Source organism: Muscardinus avellanarius, assembly GCF_963383645.1.
Source record: "Muscardinus avellanarius genome assembly, chromosome: 1".
Lineage (NCBI taxonomy): Eukaryota > Metazoa > Chordata > Mammalia > Rodentia > Gliridae > Muscardinus > Muscardinus avellanarius.
In genome coordinates this window covers 225,635,477-225,653,398 of record NC_137786.1, presented here as the reverse complement: position 1 = coordinate 225,653,398, position 17,922 = coordinate 225,635,477, and the positions used below count along the sequence as shown (strand labels likewise).

Genomic DNA, 17,922 nt, shown 5'->3' with positions numbered 1-17,922 from the left:
CCAGCAAGGGCTGCAGTGTCCGCACACAGGCTTGGGTCACTCCCATTTTGTGGTCAGTAAAATGAAGGAGAGCATAAGAGGTGAAAAGTACTAAGGGAACCCACTAGATCATCATCTCGTCCCCGGAAAAGTTGAGACAACGCATGGGAAGAAGCTAATCCTCATGTGACACCTACCTGATGCCAACACTGCGGTAGGTGCTGGGTGGGGAAAGTAGCACTAGAGTCAGAATCTGGGCTCTGGCCTCAGGCTTCCTAAAGTTTGAACCTTAGTCTCTACCTGTGATTAGCCATGCAAGCCTTGGCCTTCTTCATCTGTGAAATGGGAGAGGAAAGCCTACTTTGTAGGGTTGTCCTAAGGATCAACTGAGGTGATAAAGCCCCCACATGGGAACGCAGTGGGGGCTCAAGCGCAGCTGCTCTTTGTGACCTGGTAAATAGACTCTTCTTTCAGCCTCAGTGCTAACATGGCACAGTATTTACACATGCCCGTTAGGCCTCTATGATGCTGGGCATCTTGATAAATAGAAGCCAAGTCAGCTGGGTGCGGCGGCACAGGCCCATGCTCCCAGTACTTGGGAAGATGAGGCAGAAGGATCTCAGGTTCTCAGTCAGCCCGCCTCGGCAACGGTGAGGTCCTCCTGCGGAACTTAGTGAGACCCTGTTTTAAAACAAAATAGGATGCCGGGCGTGGCGGTGCACTCTTGTAATCCCAGCATTCAGGAGGCTGAGACAGGAGGATAGTGGTTCGCAGCCAGCCTCAGCTAGTGAGGCCCTTTGCAACCCAGTAAGGCCCTGTTTCAAAATAAAGAATAAAAAGTAGGGCTGGGGGTGTTGCTCGGAGGTCGAATGGCCCTGGGTTCCATTCCTAGTACCAAAAAAAAAAAAAAAAAAAAAAGAAAAGGAAAAGGAAAAGGAAAAGAAAGAAAGAAAACAAAGTAGGGCTAGGGAGTATAGCCCAGAGGTAGAATTCCCTGGTAGAACACCCAGTAGCACAAAATCAATCAATCAATCAATCAATCAATCAGAGCAAAGTCTTACCTAGACTCCAGATCTGCTGGAGCCCAACCCACACCTCTGTTCCCCCTACATGCTGGCCGCCAAGGGGTCCAGCAGGAGAAACCGGGGGCTTACATCGTGGCACCCCTCTTGCTCTCTGACCCTGGAGGTCAGCTACCGCATTCTCAGGAAACCCCAGAAGCACCTACCCCGAGGCGATCAGCACCCGGGACTGGGCGATGGCCAGGCGCTGCAGGTTACTGGGGTTCAAGGTAGCCAGGGCCACCCTTGCGGTCTTGTTGGTGCCTGCGGGGCTGGCGCCGGTGGGCGAGCCTCCCGCGGCCCCAGCCTGCATCCCCGACACCTGGCGCCGGACGGCCTGCGATGGGGCGGTCCTCGCTGCTCCTCGAAGGGTGGCCGTGCTGTCCAGTGGCTTGGCCCCAGGGCCTGGTGGCGGGGGCAGCTTGGCCACTCCGGAAGGTGGCAGGTTCTTGCGGGTGGCCGAGGGCTGCAGGGGCCCGGAGCCCCCCTGGACCACGGCCGCCTTCACGCTCATCACCAGCACGCACTGTGGACAGGAGCAGGGCGGCGCCGGGGGCGACGTGGCCGGCCCGGGGGGGACCGGCCAGGACTGAGCCTTGGGCAGGGTGCCGGTGACCATGGGGTAAATGAGGTCCAGGCGGCGGCGCACGCGGCGCTGGCGCTGGGTCTGCCGGTTGATCTGGCCCATGGTGCTGAAGTCGATGACATAGCTGAAGCCGATGGACGTGAGATCGACCCAGGGGTACTGCTTCTCATAGGCGCGCTGGATGGCGATGCCCACCTCCATGTCGTAGGGCGTCCACGAACCGTTGTCGTTCTCCCACTCCCAAAGCACGCCCTGCCCCGGCGCCGAGGACGGGTCGTAGTAGTTGCGGCGAACTGGACGGAGGGTGCCTGCGGGAGAGGGTCAGAGGGGAGACAGACAGGTCAGGGTCTGCAGTGAGGAATTGCACCAAATTGTGTAAACTGAACAGCAAGCGTCAGTGGGCCCACACCTGCAGTGCCGGTACTTGGGAGGCTGAGACAGGAGGATTGCAGGTTTGAGGCCAGCTTCAGCAAGACCCTGTTTCAGAATAAACATTTAAAAATAAGGCTGGGGGTGTAGCTCAGAGGTAGAATTAAATAAAAACTAAAGAACAGGGCTAGAGGTGAAATGCCAACCGCTGTGTTCAATCCACCGTACCACAAAAACAAATAAGAAAATAAAATAGGAAAATAAAAAAAAATAAAATTGGACTGGGGTGTGGCTCAGGGGTAGAATGTCTCTGGGTTTAATCCCCAGTACCATTAAAAAAAAAGAGAGATAAACATCAATGAAGCCCTACTGTGTGCTCAGCACTATGCTGCAGTATCGGCTTTGAATAAGACTTATTCCTACCTCTGTGTGTGTGTGGGGGGGGGCAAAGTACTGGGGATTGAATCCAGGAGCATTTTATCATTGAGCTAAACCCCCAGACTACCACTGAGGAGATAGAAAAGAAATAGGCAGATAGGGAAGAGGCCTCCGTAGAAAAAGTTAATTTCCTGAGTTTCCTGAGGGGCGAGGGATACCTGAAATTCCAAATGCTTAGAGATAAAAAGGACCAGAGCTTCACAAAGCCATCTGTTTACTAATCAACAAGCCCAGGAGCCCCTCACCAGCAAGTCTGAAAGGAGATTCTTCAAGGACTTGCAAATACCCTATGCAAATCCTAAGAGCTGCTTCCCAGAATTCCCAAAGTCACCCTAACCAAAAGAGGTCGAAAATGATCAGGCCTTTGCCTTAGTCGGACCGCAAATGGGGGCTTTTCCCTCTCGGGACCCCCTCCCCTTTTGGGGAGCTGTTCTCTCTTTCGCAGGTCGTGTTAGCTCTGAGAGAAGGCAGAGTGCAACTGAGGGCACGTGGCCTGGGCTGCTCTCGGGTAGTGACCTGAAGGCCTCTGCTGGACATCAAGGCTGACCCTAAGGGTGACCTGCACCTTCTTTCTGGCAGATCGTGTGGACTCTGGGAGAAAGTAGTTTGCAACTGACGGCACTTGGCTTGGGCGACACTCGGGTATAGTGACCTAAAGGCAACTACTGGACACCAGAAGACCCGACAGCCCGAGTGGTGTTCTGCCACTTTTCTCTATTCCCTTCTGGCAGATTGCATGGACCCTGGAAGAAAGCAGCCTGCCACTGAAGGCAATTCGGCTTGGGCTACTCTCAAGTATTGTCCTGAAGGCAGCTGCTGGACCACAGAGTTCCAGCCCCTTTGGGGGTGTTCAGCCACCTTTCCCCATTCCCTGCTGCTTCCAATAAACCTTTTACTCCCCTTCCTGAGGTCTGCGGGTGTCATTCTTTGCTCACCAAAGACAAGAACCCTGTACGAAGATGCTGAATTTCTTCTCAAGAAACTCCAGGTTTTTCAGGAAACCCCCCTTTTCATCCTGGGGGGCTCAGAAGAAACCCCCGTTTCACCACCACCTCCTCCTCCTCCTCCTCCTCCTCCTCCTCCTCCTCCTCCTCCTCCTCCTTCTTCTTCTTCTTTTGTGGTACTGGGGATGAAACCCAGGGGCATTCTACCTCGGAACTATACCCCCAGCCTTAATTTTTCATTATTTTGAAATAGAGTCTCACTGAGTTGCAAAGGACCTCACTAAGTAGCTGAGGCTGTTTGCAAACAGCCATCCTCCTGTCTCAGTGTCCTAAACGCTGGCATTACAAAGCAGGGCCTCCCTAGTCACTGAAGCTGGTGGCCTCGAACCTGTGGCCTTCCTGTCTCAGCCTCCCAAGTGCAACCTTACAACCACGCACCACCAAGCTGGGCATTATTCCTGTCTTTAAAAGGAGTCTACAACCAAACCAGGGCGAAAGCAGATGGAGAAACATGGAAGATACAGACAGTAGCCCACGACAGAGGAAAAGGCGCCTCCTGGCTTGGAGTCAGGGCATCTTGGTTTTCAGCCAAATTAATCCACTTAGGGCCGAGGTGTGGCTCAGAGGTAGCGGCTTGCCTAGCAGGTGCTAGGCCCTGGCTTCCATCCCCAGCACTGCAGAAACAAGCCAATTAATTCACTTGCTAATTTAGAATCCCTCAACCAGCTCTTCTCCCCTGAGAAACAGGATAACTCCTTCTCAGGCTTTTTGTAAAAGTTAAAAGTAACTCATATATTCATTCAACAAACATATTTTACACATGCCAGGTACTGAATTTCACTTCCATACTCAACGATCTGATCTGCACAAAGGCATGTAAAACTTGATAGGAGAACACACAGTAGGGCCTCATAAATACCATATTTCTTCTCTAAATGCCCCTGCATCAGGGCTAAAGGAACGAATACAGAGCTGTGGAACTCTAGAGAAAACAGGGACAACTCTGCTTCTATCCAGGAGGGCTTCACAGAGGCAGCGGCCATGGATGCCTCTTTTTTGATGCAGTTTAAAAGACATACACACACCAAAAAAAAAAAAAAAAAAAAAAAAAGCCAGGCGTGGTGGCGCACACTTGTAATCCCCGGGCTTGGGAGGCTGAGACAAGAGGATCATGTAGGTTCGAGGCCAGCCTCAGCTACTTAGTGAGGCTTTCAGCAACTTAGCGAGGCCCTGTTTCCAAATAAAACATAAAATAAAATAGGTCTGGGAGTGTAGCACGGAGGTAGAAGGCCCCTGGGTTTCACCCCCAGTACCACCAAAAAAATTAAATAAATGAAGACCAAAAAAAAAGTATGTTACTGTGAGGAGGGGATCAGCTTGGGAGAACTCCTACTTAGTCCCCAATATGAAATTTTATCTCAAGAACAGTAACCTTCTCCATGGTCACCAGGATCATTTTGTAACTATCTCAGGTCTTTGTTCCAAAAGAAACCCAGCCCTCCTCAAGACAGGAGTCTCTTGGTTTGGATAATCTCACCGTGGGGCAGAGAGAAGCCAGGGTTGATGCCAGGGTAATGGTGTCGCAGAAGTGAAGCCATCCAATTAGAAAGGAACTATGGCTCTTTTTGGCACGTCCCACCCCAAACCCGAATGCAGACCCATCTGGTCTCATGGGCTCATTTCAGGGTATGGACCAAGCCTCAAGAGGCCCGGCTCCTTAGGGGCAGGGCCAGGAGGCTGGGGAGGGCCAGATGCTGGGATCTCTGCATCTGTCAGCTTAGGCTATCCATCACGGTGGTGGGAAAAGGCTCCCCTCCGCCGGCCTCTGACCCACCCCCTCCTGCAACCCCAGGGGGACACACCAAGGCCCTGGACAGGATCCCATTCAAGGGGGGAAGAAAAGGAACAATGGTTATTCAGGCCTTGGCAGGGTCATAACCCGCCCCCCACCCCATCCCCAAGCCCCTTAATGACCCAAAACATCAACATTCAAAGGCACCAGAGGGAAGCAGAACAATCCCCTATTCAGCACCAGGGCCTCTGCTGGGGGGCTGGGGTTCCAGGGTGGGGGGCAGGGAGCTGTGGTTCCCTTTAGCCTCCATTTCCTTCCTAGTAGCCAGCTTGCTGGGAAACAGGCTGGGGTGGAACAGGGGAGGTGCCGCCCCTCCCGGCTGTGCCACGAAGCCTCAGTTTCCTTATCAGCTTGCAACCCGGGTAGCTGTGTCAACAGGTGGATTTGAGTATTAAATGAAGAAATGGATGGATGTAAGGCTTCAAAACGACACCTGCCACATGGCCAGGACTCAATAAAAGAGTGATTACTGTGGCAATGTGTGTAAGATGGAGAAGCCGTGGGGGGTGCAGTGTGTGTGTGTGTGTGTGTGTGTGTGTGTGTGTGTACAATAGTTTCTATATAGCTCATATCTGCACAGTCTTCATTACCTAGAAGGCCCCTCACAGATGCCTACAAAACTTTCACAGATGGGGAAATTTAGTTCACAGAGGTGCTTTGTTTTTCTTTCTTTTGTTGCTGGGGATGGAACCCTGGGGTGCTGTACTAAGGAGTTACACCCACAGCCCTTTTTATTTATTTATTTATTTATTTATTTATTTATTTATTTATTTATTTTGGTGGTACTGGGGTTCCTGGAAGCCCTTCTACTTCCGGGCTACACTCCCAGACCTATTTTATACATTTTATTTGGAAACAGGGTCTTTTAAGGCAGCGCGGCTGACATCAAACCTGCGCGATCCTCCTGTCTCCGCCTCCCAAGTGCGGGGATTACAAGCGTGCGCCACCACGCCCGGCTTATCTATTTATTCTACTTTGAGACAGTAGCTCGCTAAGTTGCCCGGGTTGGCCTCAAACTTTAGCTACTCCTGCCTTGGCCTCCTGAGTCCCTGAGGCCACAGGTGAGTGCTAACAATCCTGGCTAAATTTAGAGAGCTTAAATGGAGCTATTTTTATCTTCTCTCCAGGATAGCAGGGACAGGACATTTGACCAATTCTCACAATTATGCTTAACAGAACTTTTGGCTCCACTTTGTTTTTTATACTGGGGACTGAACCCAGGGGCTTTCTACCTACAAGCTACACTCCTTGTCCTTTTTATTTTTATTTTTTTTTAATTTTGAGAAGGGTCTTGCTAAGTGGCCGAGGCTGGTCTCAAACCTGTAATCCTCCTTTCTCAGCCTCTCACATAACGGAATTACCGGCACGTGCCACCACGCCTGGCTTCTTTTCTTTTCTGTTTTTGACAATAGAATTATCAGTCCTGGAGATGCCTGAGAACTTCTGGAGGCTACTGACATGACTCTTTCATTTACCTGTCTGTCCCTGTTTATCTTCCTCTATGCCTGTACTTTCCTCTCCTTCTATCAAACAGGGGTCTCTTTGGTGCTCATTTACTCCCTCAAAATTTATCAGCTCCCTTCTGCTGAAATGCCCTCTTGCGTTCTGATTTATTTATTGAGATTCCTTTGCTCACCACCCATTTCTTGAGATGGTCTCCCAGGCCAGGCCCCACCTGCAGGAAGTCTGATGAGCAGACCACGACTGGACCGCTGGGCAGGCATTCACCGGTGTCTCAGCCGGGCCGCTCTCTGCACTCCAGTACCTAGTGCACCCACGGCCCTTCCAAGGTCTCCGCCAACTGTGCCCTGACTGACTGAGGACCCGGGCGACCCTGAGTGGAATCACTGATTGCGCTGCCGAGCACCCAGTCGTGCTATGGAGAAGGCAAAGATTCAAGCGTTCTCAAGTAGGAGATGGTCCAAAACAGGGGTAGGAGACCGGTATCCAGTGGCTGTTTCTGATGCCAAATGTGCCCCTAAAAGGATGCCAGCAAAATGCATATTGGCGGGGACTCTATTCACATGCCCTCCCTGCTTAAATCCCTGCCATAATTTCCCCTTAAAGAGGGACCAAAATCCCCTCTCCCCCAAACCCCTGCAGCCCCTCCCTCCCTCCCTCCTACTCTGCCCCGTTCTCCATTGCCCAGGCCGGCTTAGGCTTCCTCCTGTTATGCTTCCCAGATCGGGGCCTCTTCACAATGCTGGTTCTTCCCCCAAAGACTCTGGCATCTCCTTTACTGCTCACCCCTCAGATCAAAGCTTATCCCCCCCTGCCCCGCCCCCAGGAAGTCTGACTGGGCTGAACCTGATCAAATTCCTGTTCCTACTTTTTGATATGCTTATCTCGAGGTGCAAGTATACATTTATTTGTGTGGCTAGTTGGATGCATTTCGGCTTCCTTCTAGAGCCCCAAACCCATGAGAGCGGACATCAATGTGTTTGCTCCGAGCTCTGTCCCACATACTTGTCACGTCCTAGGAGTTCAATAAACATTGGCTGAACTGATGAAGGCATGATGGTTTGGTAAAACACTGGAAGAAATGGATGACAGATGATACAGGTCTTAGCTGCACCTGGTGGCGCATGCCTATAATCCCAGGACTTGGGAGACTGAGGCAGGAGAATCATAGTTTCAAGGCCAGCCTCAGCAGCTTAACAAGGCCCTCAGCATCAACAACTTAGTGAGACTGTGTTTAAAGATAAAAAAATAAAATAGGGCCGGGGGTGTAGCTCAGCGGTCTAATGTCCCCGGGTACTATCCTTAGTGTCACACCTGCATGGGATGTGAATGACAGGAGAATTCCAATGGGCAAAGATGGCAAGGGAAGAAATCTCAGTAGAAGGGACCTTATGAAGCATTGTGGGGAGGGAAATCATTCTGGGAAAATGCTAGGCATAGAAGAAGATGATCCTGACAGGTATGTTGGAGCCCAGCAATAGAAACTGTGGAACATCAGGCTGAGATGGGTTTTTTCAGTCGGCAATGAGGAGCCAGTGACCTCTGCTAAACAGAAGCAACAAGAACAGGGCTAGCCGGGCATAATGGCGCATGCTTGTAATCCCAGTACTTAGGAGGCGGAGACAGGAGGATCACTGTTTGCTCAGCTACTCAGTGAGGCCAGTTGCAACTGCTTCAAAATAAAGTATAAAAAGTAGGGCTAGAAGGTGAAGCTCAGAGGTAGAATGCCCCTGGAATCCATACCCAGTACTGAAAAAAAAAAAAAAAAGAAAGAAAGCAGGAATGCGCTGCTAATCAGTTCCAGGTGAGGAGATGACTGAGAGGTTGCAGCTAGAGAGACCCCACAGAGAGGAAATGGGGAGTGCTTGGCCACACGTAGCTGAATGCTTTCCAGTGAGGTTCCTGGATCAGGACTTCATCATCGCCAGAGGTGGGAGGGAGCCAGTGACCCAGAGATCAAAGGGTCAGCATCTCCAGCACCTGGCCCTGCGCATCTGAGTTTTCATCGTGCACATTAAAGTTCCAGCTGTCGGGCCATGTGTTTTTTTGCTGCTGAATGTATTAGGCATACCACAAGGCTCTGAATTACGGAATGAGTCAAAGAATCTTGAGGTTTTGACCAAAGGAAAGTAGCAAAACAGTTGCACCATTTGTAGGCAAAGGGGTTGCCAAGAAGAAGAGTTGGTTTCTCAAAAGAAAGTTAGGTTCCTTAGGTCGGCCCTAGGGGTAGTCAGGGACAGTAAACAGCCTTGAAATCAAAGATCTGGAACAAGGCACAGGACGGGACTTCGCCTTTATTTTCATGGTCTACTCTGTTTAGAATGTGCTCATCCTGAGATCTTCTAGAATCAGGGTCATGAACTAGATAGACAGTCTGAGTTCTTTTTACTTGTCAGCCGAGTAAAAGACCTCTAATAGGAGAGAGGTAGAGGATGTTCACAAAGAATTAAAGAGAAGAAAATCAGCTTCTCCCAGCCACGCAGACACCTGCATGCTGCAGCACTCAAGAGCTTTGGCTTCTGGGATGCAGGAGAAGATGCTTTCGGGAATGACCTGGTCTCCAGGGCACATCACCCACATGCGTGCAAGTGTTTGCTGCTGGTAGACCATGCGCTCTCAGAACCTCCTATCAGCATGACCTCACCCTAGACAGAAGGTTTTGTGAAGATCAAGTCTTGAGTAGTCTTGATTTGCCGGATCTTTGTTCTTGGCCCCTGTACAAAGCAGTCGATTTGTAACTATTCACAGAATGAAGGAACGTGGCGTGGGGCAAGGGATTCAGAACCTTGGGTCTGTCCTTGACTAGACCCTTGAGAAAGTTAAGCTATTACAACTTGTTTTCCTTTCCTATAAGATGGGAGTCACAATCTCCATGGGATTACTGTGAAATGAAAAGAGGTCGTCTAGGTGTGTGCTTGGCACGATGGGGACACGTGACTAGCTCCACCTGTGACTACCGGGTGGGCTTGGTGACGTCCCTCTCCTTCCCTCTTGTGCTCACACTAGGTAAGAAGAGGATGTTGAAAACTCAGCTGTCAAATCCTGTAGTCAGACCCACTCCCTCCATCTGACCCATCTTGCCACATTAAAGACATAAAGCAGACCACACTTGCAGAGAAAACTCTGAGCTAGAAAGAATTTCCCCTGGTACCATGCTACATCCCATTAGCATTGTAGCCAGTGCAGGAACCAAACCCGTTTGCCTGCCAATTTGCCTGTGAAAAGGAAAAATAGGAAGGGAGAGAAGAAGAGAAGAAAAGAAAAGAAAAGGAAAAGAAAGGAAAGAGAAGAGAAGAAAAAGAAAAGAAAAGAAAAGAAAAGAAAAGAAAAGAAAAGAAAAGAAAAGAAAAGAAAGACAGGGAGGATGGATAGATGGATCTCAAAGCTGCTGTTCAATCTAGAGTGGACCTGCTCATGCCCATGCAGTAAGTGATGGGTTTAGAACAGCCCGAGGGCTCTCTGTGTCCTAGCCTGGGTTTGCCCACCCCTGGTAGGGCCCTGGAGATGACCGCCATCAGGTGTGTTAGGGCAGGCAAAGCTCTCCAATCACTGCCCTACAAGACAGAAAGGGCAAACTGGTCAAAGTACTGGGTGGAGAAGACTCCTCTAAGGCTTTCTGAAGTATCCCCAGACAAGTTCCCACCACCTCTTCCCTTCTTACAGCTACCCCAGCCCCAAAGGCCTCAAGAGACCAGTTTAGCATGCAAATGAGCTGGAACCCCAGGAGGTATGGGGGAAGCAGGGCCCAGGGCAAACAGAGGCAGGCAGATGGGTGTCTGCAACCTCCCAGCCATCTCCCAGGAGACGGCTGGATGAGGTCCAGAGCCTAGCAGAGTGGAAAGATGGAGACTCTGAGCAGCCAGGCAGGCATCCCCTAAAAAGACAAAGTTCTCACATCAGAAAATGTCCCTAGATAGCATAAGGCAACCAAAGAGAGAGAGAGAGAAGGAGGAGGAGGAGAAAAAGCAAGAGAGGAATTGCCTCTAGGCAGGGAACTTCCAGCTCTTTTGTTCAGAGGGATGTTTCTGGTTCCCAGCTTTAAACTGGGGCTTGAGGACGGTGGGTAATTTCATTAAACATTGCCAGGGCTTGGCTGAGGTTGCCTGGGAGCTGGTGGTGGCTTAAAGTTCCTAGCCCATCATGGTCGACTCAATGAGCCACATTGACAGGATCTATGTGTGTTGATGGAGAAGAGGGAGGAGGGGGCTCAGAGACCCAGAGATCCTATTCTAACTATGACAAGCTCCCGGGTAGACTCCGCATCCCTGGGAATCCAGCCCAGGGCCTTTAGCACCCAGCACAGGGTCCCTCCGGCACCAAGGAGAGAGAGCGGGCCCTCTGGCCATAGGGATGACGAAACCAAAGCAGTCTGCAAAATGCACCCGGACACAGTCTTTAAAATGACCCAGACATGAAACTAGAGCATAGCATGCTAAGTGCGATCAGCCAGACTCAGAAACCAAGGGCCACACGTTTTTCTCTCATATGTGAAACCTCATGAAAACGAAGAGACCGGTTCAGCTGTCCGAGGGGATTAGGAGAGGGGAAAAGGAGGCTTGGGGAAAAAAACAGACCAGATAACAATATGCGAGCATATGAATGCACCACTATGGACCTCACTGTCTCGCAGGAGAAGGGGGGAAGGGGGAGGGCGGCGTGGGAAGGGAAACCAAGGCGAATGCATCACTCTGGTGGATCTCAGGATGATGTATGATTACGATACGCCAAATGAAGAAGAAAAAGATCCAGGGCTAGTTCTCTGTCTCAGATCAGGAATTCAAGGGCCCCAGCCTCTGCCTACACTGCCAACCACCAAGCAGTGTTCTACCTGTCCTCAGGGAAGAGTGACCGGACCCTAGAGAAAGCAGCTTCTGTGGTCAGTCAAGGTTTCTACACAACTTCATTCCTGTCAGAAGTGTCCCGTAGGTCATAACCCTTGGTAGGTACCGTGCCCAACCTAGGTACCTCCAAAGAAATTAGACCTCGGTTCTTCCCAAATAGAAGAGAGAGGCTGGGACCTGTATGTGACCAGGGAGGTTCTCCATATGTTGCAAAGATCTAGTCTGAAATAGAAGCACTAACAAGATCTGCTTTCTAAATTTTGAGCAGGACTGTAATACACCCAGCACCCCATGGCTCAGCTCCTCTCTCTCCTCATCTGCAGCTGGGTCCTCACCTCCACACCCTCCCCCCAAGGTGCACAATCACACTCCCTTCCTCCCTCTAGCCACAGTTAATCCTATTTCTCTGTCTCCCTACATCCCTTCTATTCCCTCTCCTTTTCAGTCCCTCTTTTCAGCTCCATCTCCCTTTTGAACCAAAGATTCAGCCCCACAGATGCTAAAACTTCTGGAATCCTTTCCCCAGAAAGCTGTCCTCAGTCGGCCAGTGTCTGCTGTGGAGTCCTTGGCAGAGAGGTTGTTGGGAGTGATGACGAAAGATGAGGACATGCGGGAGGAAAGCTGCCCCTTTCCCATGACAATCCTAATTAGCACACAGGATGTGGGGCTTTCCAAGGAAGCCGCGGTATCCAGCTCAAGCAGCTGTTCTCGGAGGAGGCCCTCCTAGTCATCCCTACTCCCTCTCCACACCTGCTTCTCCGGGCTCCTTGCTTACACTCTTGGGAAAGCCCAGCCAGAATTCCAGAGATGCCCTCCCCCCATCACTGAGGAGATGACTGGGGAGGCACACGGAGATGTGTCTGGGCCAATTATAGCCACACTGGACCCAGTGAAGAGATAAAGCCACGCCTTCATCCTCTAGCTCCAGTGACCCCCCCCCCATCCCCAACCCAACCTCCACCCCCTGTCTCCCTTCCTGACTCTGATCTGGAAAAGGCTGATCAGCTGGGAAGCAGGGTGGTGGTGGCCTGAAGGGCAACTTAATTTTCCACGGAAAGCTACTTAAGGACTCTGGGAGGCCAGTGTGTCCTTCGTGGGCTAGGATTTCAGGAAGCAGCCCAGGGACAGTTTCTTCTTAGGAATCCGCCTCCTCCTCCAGGGACAAAGGGAGCGGTTTCCCTGCCAGGCATTCCACAGCCCCATTCCTCCCCCTCCTCTCTCCATCTGCTCTGGCCCCTGGTTTCAGCGTTTGGAGTGCAGGAGCAGAGACCCTGAGGAATACCCCAGTATCCCAGACCACCCATCCCCTGGAATCCCCGGACTCCATTCTCTCCTCCCAGGGGGCCCTCACCCTTCCATACTGTCCTGCAGCTACAACCTCCACGGGATCCCTGGTGCCTATACCTTGGGCCCTGAGGGTTGGCACCCCATCCCACAAGGAGGGCAGAGGCAGTAAAGTCGGTGTAGGGGGGATACATATGGCAGGCCCAAGGGTGCCCGAGACAAGGTAGGGTCGGCCAAGGAATGAGCCTCTAGAGGAGAGCTGGGGAGCTGGGGCGCGGGGTTGGGATTGCCGTTAAGGCGGCCGGAGAATTTCTAAATAGAAGGACCACCAAGGGCTGAAAAGGGGGCGTGCAGGGGAGGTATCTAAGAGCTTGGCAGAAGCCGATTTTGCACAACCAGCGCTCTCATCACTACTTGCACGGACGTTTATTTGGTGATGGCGGGACCCTCACAGGACCAAGGTCCCACCGACACCTCTGGGTGACGCGGGCCCGCGGAGGTGTGGGCCGGCCGCGGTGGGCTTGCGCAGCGGGGGTGCTCGGGCCGACGAGGGGCGTGTGCGGCTCACCCGTGTCCTGGCGGAACTGGTTCATGGACTGCAGGTCGATGATGTAGGGCGCCAGCCGGCTGTCCACCTGGCCCAGCACCACGCTGCCCCCGGCGCGGGGGCCGGCGCGGACCACCGCCTCGATGTGGTGGCTCACCGCCGGGCTGTAGGGACGCCAGCGGCCGTGCTCGTTCAGCCATTCCCAGACCACCACGGCCGAGGCCAGGAGCATGGCGAGCCCGGGGCTGCGGCGGCGCTGCGCTGCCCGCCGCGGGGACCCGGCGCGCCCGGCCTCCTCCGCCTCCTCCTGCGCCGCCGCCTCCGGGCCTCGACCGCGCCCCCGGCCCCGCGCCCCGCAGCCCCGGGCAGCCTCAGCTCCGGCCCATGGGCGCCGCCCCAGCCGCGCATCCACCGGGGCCCGGAGACCCGGGCCGCCTGGCTGGGACCGCGCGCCGCCGCCGCCGGGGTCCGCCGCTGCTGCCGCTGCTCCGCGGGGTCCAGAGGCTTCATGCAAATGTCCGGCGCTCCGCAAGCAGCCCCCCGCTTTGCAAAGCCACCCCGCGGGCGCGCGAGCCGGGGCCGAGCGCCGGCCGAGGACGGAGCCCTCGCACCAGTTGCGCCTCGGGCTCCGCAGACGCCGGGGTGGGATCCCGCCGCACGGAGCGCCCGCGGCTCTCCCCCCTCCCTCCCTCCCTCCCTCCCTCTCTCGCTTCCCTGGGGCCGCCGCGCCGAGAGCTCCCCCTCCCTGCGGCTCGGCTCAGCGGCTGGCAGCGCGGACAGCCCCTCCCAAGCGGGGCGCCACGGCGAGCCCGCGCCCGCGAGGGGTTCCCCAGTGCCTGGATGCCCGAGAGCGCACCGCCATGGCGCGGCCGCCTTTGCACGCTAAAAAATTCCTAGAATTTTTTTTTTCTCTCTCTCTCTCTCTCTTTTTTTTTTAACGCAGCATGATCAATGTCCGCAGCCCGAGCTCAGAGGCACGCAGTCTCCGACTCGCGCACGCACTCACACACTCGCACTTGCACACAAACGCGCGCGCATCCCCACGCCCTCCTCCTTAGGTCGGGTATTACCTCATCCGCGCCCGCATCCTTAGCTGTCCGTCAAGGATGCAGACGCCACGCCCCCTGGCGGCCCGGGCGCGCGCCCTGGAGCTCCCGCGCCCCCTGCTGGCTCCAAGCTTCAGGTGCAGGACGCTGAGCACGCACTTGTTACTCATGGGACTCCAACCTCCGCTGAGACTGGGTTCAGAGGGAGGTAATGATTTGCAGAACCGTGGATGTCCATCGTCTATATAGAGAGCAAACGTGGGTTTTCTTTTCCCTTGGCCCATCTCGACACTGCTGGAGTCAAGAAGACACCTGCTAAGTTGGTTCGATGCTGCAGTATTTCAACGACCCAAGTTGTGAGACACCAGGTCAAGCCAATCTTGGTAATTTGGGTCATCAAGAGTTATGTACACACAGTTTTTTACATGCATGTATGTACACACAAGTTTTTTACCCCAATATGATGTATGAATATAATGCGCCAATAAAAAAATTTTAAAAAGAGTTAATGCCGGAGTCCCGCCTAGAGCAAAGATTGAAGTCACGATTACACATTAATCTTGTCTGAGAAACACAAATTTTGTTTCGCGGAGGCCGCAAGACTAACCAATAAATTCATTCTGTCAAGATCCAAAATAAATAAAAGTAAATGATTTTTTAGAGAGTGATATTATGAATCTTTTTTTTTTTTTTTTTTTTTTTTGGTGGCACTGGGGATGGAACCCAGGGGCCTTCTACCTCCGGGATACACTCCCAGACCTATTTTATATTTTATTTGGAAACAGGGTCTCTTAAGCCAGATGAGGCTGGCTTCGAACTGCGATCCTCCTGTCTCAGCCTCCCAAGCGCGGGGATTACAAGCGTGCGCCACCACGCCCGGCTTGAATCTTTTTTAAATAATTATTTTTTCATGAAACCATACGATCTTTTTGTAATTTAAAGAAAGTGATATTTGACCAACGAAATCTGGAGTGAGATCAGTTTAAGACAGAAAAGGGAGTTATATATTAACAAATTTTGTACTGGCTGAAAAGATGAATGCGAAACAGAAAGAAGTCGACTCATAGCTCTCGATGTCCAAGCTTTGTTTCTGGTGTTTTGTACCTGCCATGTTGACTGTAAGCAGAAATAAGATGCCCAAAGACAGGAGAGTGTTTGCATATGCCTGATTAATTTGCAAGAGGAAATATGCTTAGAGTGGACTTTAGTAATCAATTGTGGTTGTAAATGACACATATTTATAGCTCATAACAACCTATTTGGAAATAACTTATAATTAGATGTCAATGATAATTATATATGTATATACATTTCTTAGATCTTCCAAGAAAAGCCTGATTTCACATGTTCATGCCACACACCCCTAAAAAATCAAAGACATTCCATTTTAGTCTCCCAACTGTGTCTCCCTAATTGCCTTCTATACCCACAAGTGGCCTAAGAATCTTTAACCAAATGACATGCCCAATTTGTAATTTGGACATATGGTAGCTATAATAAAACCTCACTAATTGAGACGAGCTGGAATGCAGCCAGTCTTGGGACTGTTCAAAGATATGATTTGATGATACTTCAAAAAAAAAATGCCGTCTTCACTTAACACCGAGTTTTACTGGAGAGGGCTTTTTTTTTTTTTTTCTTTTCTGGTTGAATGTTCCTAAACACAGTCACGTTTTTCCGGTTTAAATGCTATGTAATAAACCGCCCTGGCATGAGTGTCCAAAAACAGAAACAAGCATTTATTTTGCACATGAATGTGTGGTCTGGGGAACACTTCTTTGGTCAGTTAGTGCCTGCAGCACACAGCACCAACTCCCGTGACTAGGAGGATGGCTGGGGCTGCAGCCATCTATGGGCTTGCCCATTCGCATGCCAAGCGTGATGGGCATTTTCTCACGTGTGCGTGTGTGTGTGTGTGTGTGTGTGTGTGTGTGTGTGTGTGTGTAAGATATATATCCATATGTCAATGGATATATATATATATATATATATATATCCATTTGTAATTTTGTTGAGAAATCTCTACTCAGTTCAATTGCCCATTTTTATTGTTTTTTGTGTCAAATATTTTAAGTTCTCTACATATTATAGATATTAGTCCTTTATCAGAGGAATAGGTGGCAAAGATTTGTTCCCACTCTGTAGGCTTCCCCTTAAGACTCTTGATTGAATTTCCTTTGATGCGAAGAAGCTTTTTAATTTGACGCCATCCCATTTATTGATCCTCGGTTTTATTTCTTGAGCTCGGTGGGTCTTACTGAGGAATAAGTTTCTCCTAGTGTCTGTATATTGGAGAGTTGATCCAATATTTTCTTCTAGTAATTGCAAAGTTTTGGGTCTGGTTTCTAGGTCTTGGGTTCATTTGAACTGACTTTCGGGCAAGGTGCTAGAAAGAGGTCTAAATTCGTTCTTCTAAATGTGAATATGCTGTTTTCTCAACACCATTTATTGAAAAGGCTGTCTGTTTCCAGTGTATAGTCTGGGCACCTTTGTAAAAAATCAACTGGCACCTCTTAATAAATCCTACACTATTCTAAACAACTACCATACAATAATCTATATCTACTACTTCAGGATCAAAGGTTGCCTTTTTAAGTTGTTCATGGAGGAGAAATAGGTGCTTTCACTTCTAATGGAAGAATAAATTGGTAAATCAAGATGAAGTTTCTTTTTAAAATTATATATTGAAGACTTGAATTATTATATATTATTCAGCCCAGTATTTGTGCATTTAGAATTATACCCCAAAGAAATAATTACGAGAGTATGCCAAAACTTCAAAGATAGGAAAGCCTAGGGGAAATTTAAAGTCCAAAGAGAGGACTTAAAGTAAATTACAATTCCATCATTAAAAGGACATCGTAGGAGCATATTATGACATGATTCACAATAACAAGGAAAATAGGAAAATTAAAGAGGAGTATAATCTAATTTGTGCATGTAAAAAGTGACCAGGAGGACATACACCTCCATGTTATTATTCTTGGCTGTCTGCATAGTTAAATTATGGGGAACATTTTCTTTTAATCTTCTGGTTTATATGATTTAAATGAGGTTTATTATTTGTGTGGTTGTAAAGGAAGCAGTAAAAGGGATATTTTTAAAGTATCAGCTCTATTTCTAGTGCTTTAAATTTTTTCTTATAATATTAAATATTGTACATTTTTGTCTATTTCTTTTGTCCTTCGGAACTGGTATGGCATTAATCCAAGGCTGTCTCTTTGAATTTTAAGGTCTACTAGATAATGTGTGAGGTGTCTATCATGTTTGAAGGTTCAAAATTTATTGCAAAATAATGGCAAATCAATTATTGTTTATATTTCTGGTTAGAAAGAATCAACTGGCTGTAAGTGTATGAATGTTTCTCTTTCTTTTCTATTCCATTAGTCTCTGTGTCTAATTTTATGCTCTTTATACTTCTATACCTAGTATAATTTGAAATCAGGTATGTGATATCTCCAGCAAGGTTCTTTTTTTAAATTTTTTTTATTGGTGCATTATATTCATACAATTT

The 17,922-nt window shown here is 50.1% G+C and overlaps 1 protein-coding gene across 1 annotated transcript in view; it reads right to left on the bottom strand.

Annotated features, from left to right (window-relative positions):
• Positions 1 to 13,594, bottom strand: part of DTX4 (deltex E3 ubiquitin ligase 4) — a gene marked incomplete at both ends in the record, with an annotated part of 39,663 nt that extends 26,069 nt beyond the window's left edge. The window contains 2 exons of the mRNA XM_080719782.1: positions 1,208 to 1,934; positions 13,384 to 13,594. Coding sequence (XP_080575908.1) covers positions 1,208 to 1,934; positions 13,384 to 13,594 — 938 coding nt within the window. The remainder of the gene's footprint in view (positions 1 to 1,207; positions 1,935 to 13,383) is intronic.
• Between the last annotated feature and the right edge of the window lie 4,328 nt (positions 13,595 to 17,922).